This window comes from Orcinus orca, chromosome 12 (genome assembly GCF_937001465.1).
Source record: "Orcinus orca chromosome 12, mOrcOrc1.1, whole genome shotgun sequence".
In the NCBI taxonomy this organism is placed as follows: Eukaryota; Metazoa; Chordata; class Mammalia; order Artiodactyla; family Delphinidae; genus Orcinus; species Orcinus orca.
Genome location: NC_064570.1, coordinates 59,770,958 through 59,793,345, shown reverse-complemented (window position 1 = coordinate 59,793,345; position 22,388 = coordinate 59,770,958). Strand labels below are relative to the sequence as shown.

The following is a 22,388-nucleotide window of genomic DNA, read 5'->3' as shown; positions in this document are numbered from 1 at the left end:
AGTAGGCAAAATGAACTTGTCTTCTGGGAAACTGGGATTTATAATTACATCTTGTCACAAAACGTCCACTGCAATATAATTGTGAAAAGCCTGGACCATTAGTCTGACCCAAAACATGGAACTTCTTATATTCTGGAGACCACCTACCATTTTACATGTGTGGTCTTCAGAATATAAGAAACTCCACACATATATTGGATCAAACTACGATCCAGGCATTTCAGAATTCGGAAAAGAGCAACTGTGGAGATATAAAACTTGGAGCCATTAAATAGCTGGTTTTCACTACACTGTAGCTCTATGAATGTAGGATACAGCTTGGTGTACACAGAACACTTGTTGGTTCAGTACTGAGACACAGAAAGTATTCAAGAAATGTATGCTGAATTACACTGGAATTCCTCCCAGGAAACCAAAAGAAAAAAACCTGCCAACAGTTAAATATGTGTATGCATATAAACATAAATACATATATATTTATTTTTTAAAGATTATGACATTTATATACATAAAACCCTTAAAACTTCTATATATCCAAAAGGAAATGTAAAATGCGAACTTCAATATATTTAAAACATACATGATGTTCCTAAGTTGATGTATTCAATCTATAATTTGCTATGGCAAATTAATATTAAAAATCAAACGAGGTTACTTAGTGAGAGGTCATTAGAACAATTCTCATTCAGGGTTATAAGCTTTTCAAAGAAAAGTTCATTTTATAATGAAATTGCTTTACTCTAACAAGAAAAATAATTTTTCTTTCCCTACTTTTTTCCTGGGGGCATTCCTCTCAAAGCTCATCATCATTCTAAATATTTAAATCTGGAATGGTGGCTGCCTGGACTAGATGTACAACTGTTTTCCAACCCTTCACTATTTTATGCTGGATTCTCCATTTCTTGAACCCAAGATATTTCTTGTTCTTGGCTAAATTCTTCATTTCCCTGAAGGACACATTGTCTGGCAGTATATCTCAAAAGTACAAAACTAGAAGAAAAAAAGCAAGTGGCACAGCTGTATGCAACATCTCTGGTATGACAGCATTTATGTAAACTTTTGAAAATGCACAATGCAATACTACATACTGGTTTTGGATTCTATTTTGTCATGTTAAATTATCAAAGTTTGTTGTCCTGAAAAGATCAAATGTTTATAGAACATTTAAAAAGTGGGGGGAAAAGATACATTAAGGTTTCAGAGAAAGGGATCAGGAAAAAAAAACAACAACAGATGTCGGAAGAAAGAAATGTAGAAAAATATACCAATGGCATAGTGCTGTAATTAACAATTCACTAAAGACCCTTACATATGCTTATAAGTGGCTAAGTTTTTATTTTTTATTAGTAAAAGGAATATGTTAAAGATCTCAGAAACAACATTGAAAACTTTTGAATGAGTATCTATCCACCTAAGCACAAGCTGCTAAAGACTTATAATGTCTTTCTAATTCTTCTGCTACCAATCAGCTCTGCAACATGGTGTGACTGACTTATTGCCATATAATCACATACTTTATTTCGTATAGGGCAATCTCAGAGAAAATTCTGTAAGTGATATAGAAGAGTTTTAAGGAGAGCCTCTTCAACATTTGGTTATTGATCACAGTGTATTTCTTTGCTTATATGTCGGCCTCACTATACTGGGACACTTGAGAGCAGCGATCTCTATTTTCAGCATCTCCGTTTTCTCCAATACCAGCACAAAGTCTGCCACAGCAGGTACTTGCTGGGCACTCAATAAAGGTGGATTGACTGAAAAGTATACTTATTTCTGTTTCATGCAAAGGCACAAAATTAATACAGCCAGAATTCTCTAAGCCGTAAGAAAAAAAAGGGTGGGGGAGACACTACTAAGAAACTAGAGTTAATTTATGCTTTCACTTCAAACATAACTGGTATTCTTTTCAGGGACTACCATTGAACCAAACATTCAGAATGGAGCTCTAAAAATCTTAATTTAGAGTGGAAAACTCTGTATCTTAAAATTTACTTGTAATGTACACTCTTTCACTTCACTTCTCTGAAATCAATGGATAAGCAGTAATGATAATAAAAGCAATCATCACTTGGGTACCCTGCTAGCCACTTGACATATATTATCTATTTTGGTCTTCAAACCAGTTCTTTAATGTGTATTATTACACACATTTTACAGATTAGAAAAATTGAGGTTCAAAGAGAATACATGACTTACTGAAGATTAAAGTGAAATAAAAGTGGCAGAGTCAGAATTAAAATTCACATCAGCAACCTTTTGAAAAATACAGCAATTTTTTACTATAAGCAAAAGACATTAATTATTCCAAGTATGATCTGTACATACTAAATGCATGAAGTGGAAATGTGCTCTGCTGGTTTTGATGCTGGATATATTAATAACTCACAAAATTGAACTACAACTAATATCCTGATTAAATAAACTGAGTAACCCAAATTTTCAACGAGGATCTTGGAAAATCAGATGGTTACAAGAGCCAAGCCAAGTTAAAACCATGTATAGCTCCTAAATGTTTACTGGGGCTAAATAAATTAAGGTTTATTATACAACAAGATACTACATAGCCTTATACAATGTGTATATGTAGAGAGATGTCTTTGATATCTCTTTCATTAAAAAACTAAAGTTGTAGAAATTTCCAAGGTATAAAATCCCACATTTCCCACTTAAAATAAGAGGTGGTAAAAGAGGCAGTGTGGATAAAAGGAGAAGCAACAGCAGTTTAGAACAGTCTACAAAGGATTAATAGTAGTTCCCTTTATGGGAGAGAGGTTGAGGAGAGGAATGACTTATTTTCTGCAGCATACAATTGTATATTATTTATATTCTTTACAGGATACATGAATTTTGATAAAATAAAACTTAAAAAGAGAGGCATTAAAAACTCTCTCTCTATAGCCTTCCAGTGCTTTAGAAGTTATACTGAAAACTTTATTTTATATTCTGTATTAATAGTAAGAAAAACAGGGCTTAAAGAAAATAGTAGGGAACATATGCTGACAAATGCAGGAAAATTCTTTTTTTAAATTCTGGGAGACGAAAGCTAATTAACCCTTTTACCTGTCACTTCATCCCAAACTCTAGAAGTTTTCTATCTCTAGTTTTCTATAGAGCTACAGTTTTGTTCCAAAGGGGACAAAATTTTTATGTTTATAGTCTAAGGTTTTCTCCTACTAGTTAAAAATTTGCTTCTATAGAATGTATGTAATTACGTATACATAAACCTTGAATGTAATTAAATCATGGCTCCCAACGTTTTTTTAAAAGAACTATGTCTAAGACTCTTTAAATGATTTGGTTTAAAATATAAAGTATCTTCCACATATAATTAAACATGTCCATGAAGATCAAAGTCTCACTTATGATGTTGTAAGTGGCACCTTTAGAGTTGTGTGGTACACAATATGTAATACAACAGTTCCCAAGAACCCTACCAAGAAACACATAAAGACATTCATCACAGCTTTGTATCTAATGGTGAAACTTTCAACACAGTATACGTTTTCACCAAGAAATGATCAAGTAAACTATGGTATATCCACACAGGGGAATATTATGAAGCCACCAAAAATAATGTTGCAAATGTCACTGATATGGAAAGCAACTGATGATAGATTAAGTGAAAAATCAGGCCGCTAAACACTGTTTAACCCCATTTTTTGTTCTAAAAGTGCATATGAATAGGAAAAGTCTAGAAGGATGTAACAAAATATCAATAGCAGCTCTTCCCCATGATAAGTGACTTTTTAAAAAAACTTGCCTATATTTTCTAAGTTTTATATCACAAACATATAAAAGCCTAATATTGGGCTTCCCTGGTGGCGCAGTGGTTGAGAGTCCACCTGCCGATGCAGGGCACACGGGTTCGTGCCCTGGTCCGGGAAGACCCCACATGCTGCGGAGCGGCTAGGCCCGTGAGCCATGGCCGCTGAGCCTGCGCGTCCGGAGCCTGTGCTCTGCAACGGGAGAGGCCACAAGAGTGAGAGGCCCGCATACCACAAAAAAAAAAGAAAAAGCCTAATATTTGATTTTTTTTTTTTAAATCACAACTGCAGTAGTAAAATGAAACAAAAGTGTTCTTCACCACAGGGTTTTGCTGGGTTTTGTTTTGTTTTAAATCATTTGACTTACAGGAAAAACCTTTTCCTTCCATCCTACCCCCTCCCTAAGAGGGAGATTTATGCAGCATAAGCTACATAAGCAGGAGTGTATTTCACCTTGTATCACTTTTTATTAAGTATCTTTGAAACTGTGCTAACACTGTGGTTGGTAGTCTGAATTAGATTTTGAAGATTAGTTGTTAGTAAAGTGCTGTTATTTATAAAAATACATAATTGAGAGATCAACCAACCCAACTAAGGCCCCCTGAACAAACACTATTCCAGGAAGAGTATACTGGGCTTTCTTGCTCTGAGGAGTTTCACTTCATAAATGGATTAACTCTTGGTTAACTAGAAAATTCTGGAGCAACGAATTTCCCAATAACGATTTTTTTTTAAAAGCAATTCACTATGAAGTATGCTCTAAAATACCCTTTCCTTTGCATCCTACCACTGACAGCTTTTCATCGCCAAAGAGTTCCAAATTCCTGGAAGTCTACAGAGGATGCTCTTTTCTTTGGTATCTTTTACTGGTTTCCAGGAAAATGCCAGTAGGAGGCAGCAACGACTGGTGGCAACAGCGGCGGCTCCACTCTGCACAGTAGTTAGCTACTGGCTTCATTCCTCTGTCATTACAGAAGCAAGATGACACTGTTCTCTAATCCAGCCAAACCTGATAAGTACCATCAACCTGTCACTTCCTACATTTCAAATTCTAACATCACAGCATCAAAGAGTTTTTACATTTCGATTTCTTTTGCTGGCAGCAGCCGGTAGCCTCTCATTCTCCCACGGTATTCTAATGCTGCATTTGCACACCGGGGTTACTCCCAGACTGAATAGCAGGTCATCTCCTGCTCACTGAGCTCATCTGTGGCCCATGTGCTAGGCAATTTAGATCCAATCAGCCCTTATTTAGCTCAAGAGTAATGAGCAGCATAGTGACACAGACTTAAGCCTGACCCTCAGGATACTGCTCATCAAGCAGTAAAACTGTGACAAAATCATTCATCTTCCACCCGCTGGCAAGAAATAATACTCGCACTCACTGTATTACTTTTCAAGATAAAAAAAAAAAAGTCCTGAATTTTCATGATGTGAGACATTAATTTGCAGAAAGCTGAATTCCCTTAAACCTCCCTGTTGCTATGAGCTCACCAGGGGGAAATAGGCCTTAGGAGACTGAAATGGAATAAAGAAAATTGCTCTAGCTTTCTTTTCATTTTAAATAAGCCTTAAATCTGACAAGAGATATACTAAAGAGAGAAAAATATATATCTTGTAAGGTAAAGAAGAAACAATTGAAATTAAGAGTTCCAAAGGCTAGTTTCACTCCTTATAAATGTTCTCAATTTTGTTAAACTATAAATAAAATTAGAACCAGAGCAATCACTCACCCTTCTCCACAAGGTAGATGGAGAAAGGTAAGGAAGAGCTCCTTATAGGCCATCTCACGGCAAAAGTAAATTCATATCATAAAACAAAAATGTACTCTGATGTTGTCTAAGAAACACATCTTAAAACAACTTTAGAGTAATTACCAGAAGATGGTGTGGATAGCTAGGAACATTTTTAAAGTACAATAAATCTACTTTTCCACAATTTACAGTGCCTTCTGAGGTCTTATTAATCTAAAAATAATGGGATAATTAAGAGATCGGTTTCCTTCTCTCACTGATACATCACATCATTAAAAAACACGTTTAGTGGCTTATTGTACTATATTAAACATAAATACTTAAATTACTTGCCTCCTTGCTTGTTTCCTCTGAGTACTTCCCTTTTATAACCAAAGGCCACAATGGTAGTCTATCTACCGAGTTTCTTAAGACTGGGTCCACCTACTGAAATTGCAATTTAAGGCCTTTTTATCCATTCCACAGTTGGAAAACAGTTAACTTTAACAAACCCATCACAAATGGGATTTGCCAGTCTTCAATATATTTATTATAACAATCGATCTTTGGTTTAAGAAACACAGCCCTGTGTGGCACCATGAAAGAGGACAGTGGCAATGCCTTCCTATAAACTTACTGCTGAATTTCATCCAAAGCTTCAAAGATCTGGGTGGTCTAAATACTTATAGTGAACCATGGGGTTCAGACAAGGAACCACAGTGACATAAGTCAGATTGAGGAAAGTAGCTTTTGCCACATCCCAACGTCTTTTGATTTGTTACCATTTTGCTAAAAAGAAATATTCCAGTGCTTGGTACAGAAAATAATCATGGCATTTCTATTCCCCAATCTCATCCACTTGCAAAAGAATGAAATGTATATTTCTTTTGTCCTTGTCATTTTATCCCAATGTTCACCCCAATTTTTTTCAGTGTTCTTTCACCACTGTTACCTTCCTTTTCCTAATTATGAGAGGTGGAATTTACTGTTTTCATTCAAACTTTGAGAACAACTATGAATCAGAAGTCATAAAGCTCCATCCATCTACTTCTTCAAAGTAATCTTGAAAAAAATCTATAATATAAAGGTCTATTCACCTCTTACTTTACTTTTGTAATTTTGCAGATGGGGTTAAATATTAGATCTGACCTAGATTATAACTGGAGATTACAAGACTAGGGGCACAGCAGATAGAAAAAACAGAAGATTAAGAAAAGTGGCTAAGGGCTTCCCTGGTGGTGCAGTGGTTAAGAATCCACCCGCCAATGCAGGGGACACGGGTTAAAGCCCTGGTCCGGGAAGATCCCACATGCTGTGGAGCAACAAGGCCTGTGAGCCACAACTACTGAGCCTGTGCTCTAGAGCTCGCAAGCCACAACTACTGAAGCCCATGCACTACAACTACTGAAGCCTGTGCACCTAGAGCCTGTGCTCTGCAACCAGAGAAGCCACTGTGATGAGAAGCCCGCGCACTGCAACAAAGAGTAGCGCCTGCTCACGGCAACTAGAGAAAGCCTGCGCGCAGCAACAAAGACCCAATGCAGCCAAAAATAAAATAAATAAATTCATTAAAAAAAAAAAAAAAGTGGGTAGGACTAAGAAGTCCATGGACACTTTGGTACCTTTTCTTTGTACCCAGCATTCTGAAATTCACACAGATGTGCTTTGCTATGAGTCTAATTTCTTCCATTGTGCTACAGTCACTCAAAAGGCCCTTTCAGTAAGGAATCTTCCACTCCAGGGAACTACTTTAAATTATTTTATCAATTATTTCCTCCATTCCATTATTTCAGTTCCCTCTTCCAAATATCTTGCTTCCAACCCAATCCAAATACAGAAGATCTCTACTTTTAGATTCAAAGTGTTCCTGTGGACCCAGCCTCGATGGAGAGGTTCTGGAACCTCTCAAAAACAAGGTAAAAGCTCAAAGGCCCACTTACTCCACCTGTTTCCATATTTTAGTAGGAGAATAGTTTGGTTATAAATATTGAATTGGCAAAATAAAATAAACCTTTCAATTAACTGAGATGGATGATGAGAAGATGACAGGAGTCTTCCTGTCATCCTCCAGAAGTCCCTTCCACCCACTGGTGCTTAGAAGACAATAAGCACAGAGTTGAAATTCAGATAATGTGTTAAATCCATAGCCTGGCTGTACAGATACTGTTCTCTACTTTCATGTGGATATCGGCAAGAATTGGAGACAAGTATAAATCATTATCAAATAATACTGAATCGTTGAAGTAATAAAATATGAAATGGTGAAAAAGTGATGGTTTCAATAAACACTTACATAAGTACCCTTCTATTTTCTGTCTGTCTTTCATGTGATAAATACATGAGTGTATACCATATATGTGCACTTAACTGGTTTACGGATGTATGCCAAGTGCCTATAATAACACCTGCTATCGTGGTAGGCACTCATAAATATTAGTTGGATTTGCTGAATAATTTGTTTAATGAATTATGTATCCTCTGTAGAAAAACAATTAGAATACAAAGTAGAAAGCAATAAAGGGCATTAGAGAGAAAGTATTACGGAGATTCAAAGGAAAGTGAGATTATTCAAGATTGGGGACACATGGATAAGCATACGTTGCTTGGAATGAAGGATAACATTGTTGACATAAAAATAAAGAAAATGTAAATGAAGACAACAAACATATATTTAGAGATTATTATAGTCCATGGTCTGGGTAGGTGCAGCATCTAAGTCAGTACTGACTGAGAGCTCTGCTGCTGTCCACTGCAGCAGCCACTAACTACCTGTAATCAGTGAGCACTTGATATGTAACTAGTGTGACAGAGAAGTTGAATTTGTCATTTTATATTCATTAACTTAAACTGTCACACACAGCTAGTGTGTATGGACAGCAGAGACCTAAGCAGATTTTCACAGAAATCCTATAAGGTAGGGGCTGTTTTACAAACGTGCAACTGAAGCTTAGAAAAGGTTAAGTAACTTCCCAGGACTACACTGTTGGTAAGTAGAGGAGGGATGATTTGATCTCAGGTTTATTGACCCTAAAGCCCCCGTTGTTATACTACGCTGCAACAGGAAGAACTCTCAAATACTTCCTTAAGAAGCAGAGGAAAAAAGCACAACTTGCTATTGGGGATTTGTCTACTATTGCCCCAAATCCTGACTGCTCCCATGTATGATGCTCCTACATGAAGCTCTCTGATTCCATCTCTAGCTGTCATCTATTTACTACTAACTTCTGAAACCACCTTTTCCTTCCCCCAACTCCCTCTAAATAAGGGGTTTTTGGTTTGTTTTTTTTCTTTTCCTGTACTCTGCCACTCCATCTCTTTGCCTACTGTAACCGGCACTGACCATTTCTGACTTCTGATCTTAACAACTGCTTTCACTCCTTGAATTTAACCCTTTTCTAATCATCGGTTATCACATAACTGCAGCTTATTCAGTCCTCAGATCTGGCTCTACTGTTCTGGCCATGCTCTGGTCTGAACCCTCAACTGGTTTTGACAGGAAAATATAAAAAAACGGTAAAAAAAGACTTGGAGATTTCTTGGTAATTAGTAGTTCCATTTGACTAAAGTAAAGGAGAACCACAAGAAAAAGTTGCAGAAATAGGTAAAGCCAGACTGTGGATAACTTCGAAAACCATGAAAAGGAATTAGACATTTTCTCTGGGTCTATTAGGATGTCATTAAAGGTGTTAAAATACAGAATGACATAAGCAGAATTGCTCTCCAAGAAGGTAAATGTGGCAAGAGAATATGAGATGAGCAAAAGCACAAATGAAAAAATAAATAGGACTTCATTAAAATTTTTAAAATTTATGCTGCAAAGGACGTTAAGAAAGTGAAAAGATAATCCACAGAATGGGAGAAAATATTTGTGAATTATATATCTGATGAGGGACTTGTATTTAAATATATTAAGAATTCTTATAATTCAGTAACAAAAAGACAAATAACCCAATTTAAAAATGGGCAAAGGGTCCAAATAGATATTTCTCCAAAGAAGACATAATGATCAATAAGCACATGAAAAGCATGTGATCAGCATCACTAGCCACCAAGGAAATGCAAATCAAAACCATAATGAAATACCTACTACCTCACATCAACTAAGATCACTCAATCATAAAGACACTTAGCAACCAGTGTTGGTGAGGATGTGGAGAAACTGCAATTCTTATATACTGGAAGCGGGAATGTAAAATGGTGCAAAGGGGGGCTTCCCTGGTGGCGCAGTCGTTGAGAGTCCGCCTGCCGATGCAGGGGACACGGGTTCGTGCCCCGGTCCGGGAAGATCCCACATGCCGCGGAGTGGCTGGGCCTGTGAGCCATGGCCGCTGAGCCTGCGCGTCCGGAGCCTGTGCTCCACAACGGGAGAGGCCACAACAGTGAGAGGCCCGCGTACCGCAAAAAAAAAAAAAAAAAAAAAAAAATGGTGCAACGGAAACAGTTTGGCATTTCCTTAAAAGTTTAAACAGAGTTATCACATGACCCAGCAATTCTACTCCTAAGTATACACCCAAGAGAAATAAAAACATGTCCACACAAAAACTTGTACACAAATGTTCACAGCAACATCATTCATAATAGCCAAAAAGTGCAAACAACCCAATGTTCATCAACTGATGAATGGATAAATAAAATGTGGTATATTCATACAGTGGATTATTTGGTAATAAAAAGAAAGTACTGACACATGCTTTAATATGAATAAACCTTGAAATTATTATTCTAAATGAAAGAAACTAGTCACAAGAAATGATGTGTTTTATGATTCCATTTATACGAAAGGTGCAGAATAGGCAAATCTATAGAGACAGAAAGTAGATTAGTGATTGCTAGGGAAGAGGGGTTGGGGAAATTGGGAGTGACTGCTAATAGGTACAGGGTTTCTTTTGGAAGTGACAAACTGTTCTACAATTGTGGCAAAGGTTGCACAACTTTGTGAATGTGCTAAAACCATTAATTATATGGTATGTGAACTTTATCTTAATAAAGCTGGTCAAAAAGTGAATTGTATAAGTGATATACCTCAAAAAAGCCAATTAAAAAAAAAAAGGTGGTTTGAGAAGGGAAGGCACTGGAGGCAGGGAGATTAGGCAAGCATTAATAATGGTCTAAAAATGGAGGAAAGGGTAGTGAGAATAAAGAAGGGATAATAAAAGAGAGCCTCCAAAGACATTAAAAAAAATTCTCTCACTCAACTAGATATATAGAGAAAGGAAGGACATACATACATGTCACATTTCTACCTTTAAAAAATTACTTTTCTTTTTCTACAGCAGCTCATTACCGTCTTAGTAACACAGAATCACAATTTCCAATAGTTCTGTAATTGTTGAGGCAATGTTCATGTTCTCTACAATCCTGACTTTATTTTTACAACAAAGAACCTGATTTATTTACCCATCAAAAAGCCATTTCCTAAACGGCCACTATGTAAAAGGTACTATATTAGGGATGGGTTAAAAACCATCGAAGGTAAGTCCACACACACACACACACACACACACACACACACACAGGTCCGCTGAGGTTTCCCGGCATAAAGTGTAGTACAAAGAAACAATTATATTATGGGTTCTTTTGAAAATAATAATAATGATAATAATAGCAACATCTAACATTTATTGAACACTCACTAATATGCCAGGGACTATGTTAGCCACTTTACATTCCTGATTACATGTAATCCTTAAAGGTTTGTGCTATTATCCTCACTTTACCAATAAGGTTGAGATTTGGACACATAACTTTTCCCTTATAATACTTTAAAAGAATCACTTTGTACTTAGGCAAGGAGAATTCATACCTATGTAACAGATCTAGTTGGAGACTAAATAAATGACCCAAAATATTAACTCCTATACATGAAAAATTAAGTAGATAACTTATGTTTCAGAAAAATACAAAAATGGTACACAAACATTGCCAAGTTATGAGGGTGAGTTGATATTATTGCATGAATTTATAAAATATGTAACGTAAAAGGGCCACAGTAAACACACTTTGCAAAATTCAAGCCTGGTAAAGAGCAAATAAGCAAACAAACAAAAAAGCTAATTCATAGTATATATGTAAAAATCTCAGTTGAAAGATACATGAAATATTTAATGATGAAGAGAAATATTTACATTTTATATATTTCCAAAATACTAATACTAGTACATCCCCTTAGAGATGCTTTCTCTGAAGCAACCAAAACTGGTAGATTGATCACTCTTAGTGGACAACACAAATATCTGATTTTTCAAAGAAAAACTGGAAATATATTTTTCCATGGAGCATACTCATGTGTCCTCTCTCAAATTATTAGAACATTGCCCTAAAAATTTGCATAAAATCAAATCAAAATCTGCATCAAATATATTTCATATATATAGTATAAATGATGTACATATGTATATACATGACACACACATGTACATATACATAGATATATGTGCATATATATACATGATGAAACAGCAGATCAGCAGATATTTTGGGCAATCCAGGATACACTAATCAAACTTTGCAAATAAATAACTCATAATAATTTGATTACTTAAAAAATCACATTAGTTTCAAAGTTGTTTTGTAGTAAGCCATTCTTCAATAATTAGAAGCTGTAATCCATTATACTAACAGAACACCCAACAACAAAAGGAGGAAAAGGCTTGCATGCTGTCAAGAGTCCCCTTTCTATTTTTCCTGAAAAATCATGTAAATTATTTGGCAATCAGCAGAGCCTCACAAGAATATTTCCCCTTGTACTATCTCCTTCCCTACCTAGAAAATTCCCAGTTCTCTCTCCAAAGGAAAGATTAAAACAAATTTTTTTGTTTAGAATAAATGATATCATACTGATAAAGGTTAAAATAACTATTGAGCGTGGAAAATATTTGAGGGGAATGATATACAGTTTTTCTGTGCACATGTGTATGCACACGTGCACACACACACCCATCCCAAATGTCAAAAAAGATGTATAACAAACAGATGAACTTGCAAGTTCGTGGAAAAAGAAGAAAAGGATTTAAAAATATATGTACTTTCACAATGTATTTTGAAGCCAGGAAAAAGAATCTGAAACCTTTTAAGGAGTTGCACTTGAGCACGTACAGTATCAAAAACAGGTAATCATCCCTTCTGAATTATTTCTTAGTCTCCACATTTAACATCTTAGACAAGTTTCCAGCTGCCTTTAGACTTCTTTGAAACTAGGCTCTTGTTTAATATAAAATAGGATGTCAGTTGATCAATATCCATTTGGCTTAAATTCATAAGTCCACAACCCCCCTTAAGTGGTAGAACAAACAGGTACAAGGCCTGAAGATTTATTGTTTCTTTTTAAACGCCGAATGATATTTGCAGATGCCAAAAGGCATTTTGAAATCACTCCACCCCTACTTCAGTACAAATGAAAAAGGGGGATGGGGAGGAGAGAGAATCTCATGAGGCCTTGTATGTCAAGTTTTTGCCCAGAGCTAATTTTCATAGCTGTGTTATAAAACCCTGAAAATGGAGGTTTATAATGGAAATGCTGACAGACCCTTAACTATAGCAGCATGAATGGATATAATTAAAGAAAAGCTTTTGGCTACACCTAACTCCACAAATTAAAGACTGCCATTTTTATATTAACCTCAAATAACAGCCAAGTGAGAACTAGAAATGTGATTTCAGAAAGGGAATGTGAAATGTTAAAGATGACTGCTCAAACTATTTGACTTTCGGAGTTTTAAACACAGAGGCATTTAGTTAACATAACCAAGTCAGTATTTTCATAATGTTACCTAATCAGCGATAAAGAATGCTCTGGTGAGCCAGCAGCTCCAGTTAGCAGAAAGTGGCATATGAAGTTATTATTTCTTAACAGCCTAGAGGGAGCCGCTTCTCCCTTTAATCAGTGATCTTAGTTCCTTCCTACTTATAATTTCTCTATCATACAGTTATAAAACTATTACCTAGTTCAACACACACAGGCACACATCCTGCACACACATTTATGCAGGGACCGGTACCTTATTCCCACCTGAATTACAAAACAGAAGAGATTGTTAAGGTAAAGTATTTCATTCTTTCCCTTGTCAGGGATGCAGCCAGGAATAAATATCATCAATCTATGTAACCCATCTTCCCTATCTAAACCAAAATTCAAAGAATTTAGCTCTGTTCTTAACTTAAAAGGAAAAAAACCCCCTATGCTTTAATTTTTAACAACTATTCAAATTATTTTTAAACTTTCTAATAGTATTAGTAGAAAAAATATTATAGGATACCTAAAAGATGCCTATGAAAAGATCTTTAGTGAAGTTTCAGATTTTAGGTTAAGAAATTAGGAACACATCTCTATGATCAAATACCGAGAGGACTTTTCTTGTGTTTCCCCTCCCTGCCTCCCTTCCTTCTTTCTTTTTAAGGTAAACAATTCTGAATGATCTCTGGGGCCCCTTTTCCCCCAAAGATCCCAAACTAAAAGCAAGTCTGTCTTGACAATATCTGCCTTGGAAGGAAGTACTGAAGACTGATATAATAAAATAAAACTATGCAAGTCACAGTCCCTCTTACTATATACCACAATCAGTCTCATTGAAGGACTGTGTGCAAATTACTATGCAAGCTTCAGAAATTTAAAAGATGGCAGTGCCTAAACCATGACAGCATTAATAATGACCTGCTCATTACTACACCATTCTTATTCACACATTGATCTCATACTGCTCGATAACCTTGGCAACAGAAGTTCTACATGATTTCACATTCTCTTACAGCAATTGTTTTTGACCATAGTTGACCAGTATAAAGCAAAACCAAAAATAAACATCTGTACAAGGAATTAAATGTTACCAACATAAATAGTTGTGTCCTTGTTTTCATTGGTTAGTCCTGAAGAACAACAACATACTCCTTGCCCCCTGGTCAAGATGATACCAAATTACAATCTCAAACCACATCTCGTTTGAAAGAAATTATTAATACAAATGTAAAGCTACTCTCACCTTATATAATTGAGAGTTGTCATTATGCCTCTTGATTCTGACCTCTGTACTTCTGAATACATGGATTAACAGAGATGCATTATAGTTTACAAGGTACTTGGCAAGCAATATTTTCGCAACACTCCTGAGATGCTCTAATGCTAAAAACTTCTACTAAATTGAATTTAAACGGCAAAAATTTGATTTTTTACCAGAAGTGAAATTTAGATGGTTGAAGTGGTGCTAATAATAAATCAAAGATAAATTACTATTATAAATAAAATGTGATTTACTTGTCTCCACACCTCTTTGTGATTTATTTTTCCAACTAATGACTCATTAAAAAAATATGTAACTTGCAAAATTATAAAAACAAAGTAATCAAAAGCCCCAATAAGAAATTACCCTTTTTTTTTTTTTGCAGCAAAAATAAAAGGTAAAAGCACTCAGAACTATACATGAGTAGTGGTAATACTTTCAGGTTTGTCAACAGATTTCATTCATCTAATTACTTCCTAATTTATAAAAACTGTAGTGGTATGGTTAGTGTCTGTTTAGTCATTTGTAAACTATTATAAAGACAGTGTAAGAAGGCAGCTATGGTATAGGGGTTAGAGTCTGAGGGGTGATTCTGAAACAACTGTGTTATTTTAGGTAAATTACAAAAAGTAAAAAGTCTCCATGTTTCCATTTCTTCATCTATAAACAGGGATGACAGGATTGGTAAAGAAATACATGAGATAGTATTTATAAACTGTACATCTTTTAAGAATACAAGAATTATTCTTGTGTTTCTAGTTACTACTTTCGAAGAATGACCAAAAAAGTTCCAGTTAAGAGCTTGAAGACAAAAAGTCAGTAAATAAAGAAAAAGTAATTTCCTATTTATTACTTTCACTGTATTTCCATTTTTAAAGCCTCTCCAACCTTCAAAATAAATCTCCTTCTCCTATTACCAAGTTTACATTAACATTTTTAACAAACTTCTGTGTTTATCTTGGAATGCATATTTTCTAAATATACTCCATATACTAATCTAAAAATGAGAAAGGAGGCTTTCTCATACACGATCAGGGAGACTGAAATTGGTGCAAATTTTTTTAAATTAAATGGGACGATTAAACGGGACTGGAATATCCACCCACATTTAAAATGCACATACACAAATTCACTCTTAGGAATTAATCTACAGATATACCTTCACAAGTACACAGAGAATACATATATAAAGATGTTAAAACTGTGTTTATAATAACAAAATGGTAAATAATATAAATTTCCATTATTTGGGGATAGGCTAAATAAAGTTTGGTGCATCCATATAATAAAACACTAGTAGCCATTAAAAACAACTAGATAGGTCTCCATATACTAACATGAAAAGCTGTCCAGGAAATATTAAGTGAAAAAATGAAGTTGCAGAACAAAGATCATTTCTTTTGTGTTTTAAGCCTATGAATGGGAAGAAGTCTGGAAGGTTCTATAACAAACCATTTTAATCTATGGAGTAGAAATAGAGCATCACTGAGGTTGGACCAGAAAATTCTTTGTTGCGTGGGCTGTCCTGTACATTGTAGGCTATTTATGTAGCAGTCTCCTTGACCTCCACCCACTAGATGCTGGGGAGCACCCCTCATACATGTGGCAATCAAAAACTTCTCCAGACACTGCTCAATGTCCCCTGGGGGAAAAACTCACCCCTAGGTGAGAACCATTAAACTAGAGAATAAAGGAGTGAAGTTGGGGAGAGGAACTTTTACTTGTCACCTTATACCTCATTTTTTTTTTCTTTTACCATTTTTACCAACACAACATACTACATTTGCAATTCAAAGAAAAATTTCAGGGACTTCCCTGGTAGCACAGTCGTTAAGAATCCACCTGCCAATGCAGGGGACACGGGTTCCAGCCCTGGTCTGGGAAGATCCCACATGCCACAGAGCAACTTAGCCCGTGTGCCACAACTACTGAGCATGCACTCTAGATCCCATGAGCCACAACTACTGAGCCCGCATGCCACAACTACTGAAGCCTGCACGCCTAGAGCCTGTGCTGTGCAACAAGAGAAGCCACTGCAATGAGAAGCCTGCTGACCACAGTGAAGAGTAGCCCCTAATCTCTGCCACTAAAGTCCATGCGCAGCAACGAAGACCCAACACAGCAATAAATAAATAAATAAATAAATAAATAAATAAATAAATGTTCCTTAAAATTAAAAAAAAGAAAACTTTCACAACAAAAGAAGATTCCTCCACACTGCCCCACTGCTCTCCGAACTACTGGATTGGACCTAAAGTTCGTTCAGGTTTTCTGAACAAATTTTTTGGCTAACCCAATACTTTGAAGAACCTCAAAAAAAAAAAAAATAGGTTCCTCCAAATTTCTAACTAAAAAATTAAACAGTATTTGTAAGATATGAATCTTTGTTTAAAAAAATATATATAAGAAACAATACAATTGTTAAGACAAATAAAAAAGACTTGTCTATCTTTAATGGAAAAGGTAGAAAGATATATGGATTCTGCCACTTGGTTCCATGACTGCATCTTCCCAAGATGCCCAAACTCTCACATCATTTTCTACTCCTTTGCCCAGACTGCAGCACTATCACCAGGATGGTTTAGACCAGCTCCCTCCTCTTCCTTCTTTTTTTGTATATTCAGACAAATATAAACAAACAAACCAAAAATGGTACCAGAAATATGGAAATTCCTAATTCTGCCCCAGAAGCACAGGAAATTCCTAATTCTGCCCCAGAAGCACTACTTACCACTTATTTAAAAATTGAACAAACAAAATGAATTTGGCACTTGGAAAAGTATATCATCTGCTAATAAACTCTACTAGACTAAGAAAGAACAAATGTACTTCGTGGAGAAGATCCAGAATCAGTAAAAGCTTCTTCTAATGAAGTTGGCTATTCATTTACTTATCCATTTTTCTAGCCATCCACCTAAAAATTTGATACAGTTTACATTGGGGGATAAGGGGAATGATTATCTGATCAAGAACTAGAGTACATAAATATAAAAACTACACAAAATCTAAAGAGTGAAAACCCGTGGATTAATCTGTATGAACACACAGCCCAACATAAATTAAGAAAATTAGTAATGAATTAGTAATTAGTAATGAATTAGTAATGAAACTCATAATGAATAAATGTCCAAAATTCAGAAATTTCATCAAGTTTACTATCTTTGAAAAACAGATGCCACTTTTGTAATGTGCAGCTAAGAAGAGGGACGCAGTCTCTTCGTTAACTTCAGACATGATTTTAAATAAAATCATATTTTTATACCTAACTTTTACACAACTTTTTAGTGACAGTAACTAACTGCACTGAGCGGTAGTATCTAACTTCTCAAGAACATGTATTTAAAGGTGAAACTGTTATGTAGAAAGGGCCTTATAGGCAATAAATGTCATAATCACTGTTCTTACCCATTATTGTTTGGGTCGGAGGGTATCTGCACATTTGCATAATTTAAGTGGATCTGAGAACAGTAAGTTTTGTATAGATGATTGGTGTTATAAATAGAACAATCCTATCTTGTCTTTAATAAATTTATTTATTTATTTTTGGCTCTGTTGGGGCTTCATTGCTGTGTGTGGGCTTTCTCTAGTTGTGAGTGGGAGCTACTCTTTGTTGTGGTGCGCAGGCTGATTCTCATTACGGCAGCCTCTCTTGTTGCGGAGCTAGGTGTGTGGGCTTCAGTAGTTGTGGCACGTGGGCTCAGCAGTTGTGGCGTGCAGGCTCAGTAGTTGTGGTGCACAGGCTTAGTTGCTCCACGGCATGTGGGATCTTCCCAGACCAGGGCTCGAACCCGTGTCCCCTGCATTGGCAGGCGGATTCTTAACCACTGTGCCACCAAGGAAGCCCTGAACACTCCTATCTTAATCTTAGAATAAACTATTTCGGCTGGAAGTGTTGTACTGGCCAAAAAGCTCATTTGGGATTTCCTGTAAGATCTTTTGGAAAAACCCAAACAAATTTTTTGGCCAACCAAATATTTCATGCATTTGAAGTTGCAACTCTGCAGCAAAATATTTAAAGAAACTTACTTTTTTTTAATGGTATAATGTGGCCAAAATCTCCTTACGCACACAAAACTGCGTATGTTTCAATGAAAGCCACATCAGATTTGAGCTCATGGTCTTGCTTAGAATGTCTGAAATATCCCTCTGGATAATAATGCTCTTCTAGGAGAGGCAGAGAGGAAAGAAGGGGCCAAGAGGCATGGCTCTTGGACTACACCAGAGCTATGCTTGATTTAGTTTAGTTTTATGTGTTTGCACATAAGCTTTCTTTCAAAGAAGCACTGTTTGAAAACTACTGATTTATGTTACATTGAAGTAAAACTCCTTTAACTCCTCTCTTTACAACTGAATTTCATGAGTATGTCAAAAGGAAAACTTTAATACAGAATCAACACAGGTGATGATATAAAGCAAATCAATAAATCAGAACGTTACTGGAAAACATACCTGATTCTGGCCAGAACAGCTTGTAGAAAGCTCAACACTGTCCTAAGTTCAGATTCTTGACAAGCTCGTAGAAGCATACTAAAGCCATCATTAAGCAGTTTTTCATGGGAAGGATGCAAGCAATGGCTAGTCTCAAACACTTCTTGAACACCATCAATATATATGGAAAGAAGTGACCAGAGAGTCTGTCTTTGTCCCATTTCATCATTCTTAGATACCAAGAACTCCTTTGCTTTCTCCCGGAAAGCACCTGAAAATATCTCAGCCAGAACACTGATGTCCAGGTTTTTCTGGGTGTACATCAAGAGGAAGGCCATCTGACCCTTCCAAATGAGAGGAGATGTTATAAAGGCAGGCTTGAGGAAATTTAGGAGGCCTAAAACATGACTTGCTACATCTTCCACCTCTGCCACACATGCTAACAGTAGAAAAAGGCTGAAAAAGTTTTGCAGACCAACTTCAGTTAGTTCTTCCATTCTTTTTTGATGGAATTTAGAATATATCCTGTAAAACAAAAAGCTGAATTAATAAAATTGTTTCATTCACAAAAATGCATCTTTCAAAATAACATTTCACTCAATACTCATGACAGTCTCATTACTTTAAATTGTTATCTATTTCTACATTATGGTGCTATTGTGTCACTTTTCCTGCTTAGAAAACAACCTCACAGAACACCACTGCCCCCACTTACCTTCACATTTCTCAAGGATGCAGCAAGCATCTATAAGTGAATCAAAGGATTCAGTGGCTTTCCCCAAAGGACAGTAAAAATGTTCTTTTCATATAGTACATGGCTTTTCCTTTTATTTTAGTCCCCCCATTACCTTTCTTTTTAAATTCTTATTGACAAATAAAGAGTACATAATCCTTTTAAGTACAACTTGTTGCACTTTATAGAAATCTTAACAGGGCAATTTTATGTAACAATTTTCCTTAAACCCTTTCTCCATCTACCCTTCACAAAGACTTGGCTCTTGCTGTACTTATATGTTAAGACATAATTTAAAGCTCCGGAAAAATTATTTTTACCTACTTACAAAGAAAAATTGTTAGTGCTCAAATATCCAAGACTAGCCATTTAAAAAGCTGCTGTCAATACTATTTAATACAATTTAAAAGTAGATGTACTTTTCTTTCATCAATTAAGGGATTAGAATTGAAAACCATTTTGAATCTTACTTATGGATTGTTAAATTTCTTTGTAACTTCTATAATTAGTTTATTCAAGATAGAAATGATTAATGCTTATGAGAGGTTAAATGTTTATCTATAAACAATGAAGTTGATAAGCTCTTGAAAGTAAAGATCTGCTTAATTATCTTTATATCCTCCATCTTGCCCATGATAGTGCTTGGTAGAGAGAGATTTGTTACTGAATTCCAATTTCTTTTGGCAATAAAGTTCTGAGTATTATGTCTTCCATAAAATGATTTAAGATTCAAAAACAAACTGGCAAACAGAACAAAATAAAAAAACTACTGTTTGAGCTACCTAATTACTTGGAGGTTTAACAAAGACACTACCATTAAATATATATATATATATATTCTAAATAAAAAATCCAAACTGTATCACCATAACCTTGCAAGAATTATTCATTGTGTGAATCAAACAGGAATTTCATGTAGTGATTCTTGAGAAGTCTCTACCTAAATTAAAAAGTATTCTGCTGTGAGAGCTTCCACCACATAAGCTGAGCAAGTGGTAGAGGGCAGTCTACTGCACAGAGGGCTAGAAAAGGGGCTAATAGGCAAAAGAAGTAGAACAAGGTTAGACAATTAAGAACATGGAGGTTCCTTAAAAAACCACAAATAGAACTACCATAGGACCCAGCAATTCCACTACTGGGCATATACCCTGAGAAAACCATACTTCAAAAAGAGTCATGTACCAAAATGGTCATTGAAACTCTATTTACAATAGGCCGGAGATGGAAACAACCTAAGTGCCCATCATCGGATGAATGGATAAAGAAGATGTGGCACATATATACAATGGAATATTACTCAGCCATAAAAGGAAATGAAATTGATCTATTTGTAATGAGGTGGATAGACCTAGAGTCTGTCATACAGAGTGAAGTAAGTCAGAAAGAGAGAGACAAATACTGTATGCTAACACAAATATATGGAATTTAAGAAAAAAAAAATGTCAAGAAGAACCTAGGGGTAAGACAGGAATAAAGACTCAGACCTACTAGAGAATGCACTTGAGGATATGGGGAGGGGGAAGGGTAAGCTGTGACAAAGCGAGAGAGAGGCATGGACATATATACACTACCAAACGTAAGGTAGATAGCTAGTGGGAAGCAGCTGCATAGCACAGGGAGAGCAGCTCGGTGCTTTGTGACCGCCTGGAGGAGTGGGATGGGGAGGGTGGGAGGGAGGGAGATGCAAGAGGGAAGAGATATGGGAACATATGTATATGTATAACTGAGTCACTTTGTTATGAAGCAGAAACTAACACACCATTGTAAAGCAATTATACTCCAATAAAGATGTTAAAAAAAATCACACCCATTTAACAAGCAAAACTTCCAAAAAAGAATAGACAAATGTGATCAAAAGTTTATTTTACCACACCAGAAATGAAAATGGCATACTCCTCAAATGAGAACATCAGAGTTATTTGGTTCTATTATATTCTGGTTAGTTTTCATGCAAGAAAGCAGGGCTTGTGGGACTGGTGGAACACGAAGTTTTATAGACTGAATCTACCACCTGCCAACGTATGATTTGGAAATGTTTCTTATTTCTATAATTTTTAATAAAATACATGCAAAGAATTACATAAAACATTACAATTAATTTTGACAAGAAAAATAACAGTTCTCTTATATCCCTGCATTTAATATATGCAATTTCAAACTTTAGGACTGATGAGATAAATAAGAAGCTAAAATCCTCCCCAAGTTATGTATACTAGGTTTGTTCCTTACTATAACAAATTGGCAAGATCAAAATGCTCCATAATTTGCTGTCCTACATTAACGAATACATTTAAAATGTAAACCATAAAGACAAGCACAAGTTAACTTAAAAAATACAAACAGTAAAACTTCTCCAAAGATATAAGTGAACATTCATGACAAAGAAAGATATGGCACATACCTTCCTTTGACTTGTTTCCAAGGATGAGGGCCATTGTTCTTCATTGCTTTCTTAACAACTTTTGCCAAAATGCAAAGGAAAAAAGTGTAACTACTGCTGGATTTATACAGGTCATGATCTTGTTTATCACAACAGCAGGTCTTCACCATTTCTAGCATAGACAAGGGTGACTTAATGACATATGTAAGGCCTTTCAAAGGAAGCCTAGAAATACTGAAAGAACTATTCTAAAAGCAAAAGACAGAAAACAAGTATTAAGTCTCTGAATAAATAAAAATGGAAAGCTGTAAATCCCAATTAGCTCACTAGAAGTTTGACTCTTCTTAATCATAAAAA

General features: G+C 35.7%; 1 protein-coding gene across 6 annotated transcripts in view; it reads right to left on the bottom strand.

Annotated features, from left to right (window-relative positions):
- The window catches only part of MMS22L (MMS22 like, DNA repair protein), a 171,843-nt gene that overhangs the window by 95,009 nt on the left and 54,446 nt on the right, over nt 1-22,388 (bottom strand). For all 6 annotated transcript variants that reach the window (XR_007470410.1, XR_007470411.1, XR_007470408.1 and 3 more), the window contains exons 13-14: nt 22,053-22,279; nt 18,940-19,443 (exon numbers count right to left, since the gene is read on the bottom strand). Coding sequence is in view for 2 of the 6 variants with exons in the window: in XM_004264796.4 (XP_004264844.2) it covers nt 18,940-19,443; nt 22,053-22,279 (731 nt within the window). In the remaining 4 variants the exon portion in view is untranslated. The remainder of the gene's footprint in view (nt 1-18,939; nt 19,444-22,052; nt 22,280-22,388) is intronic.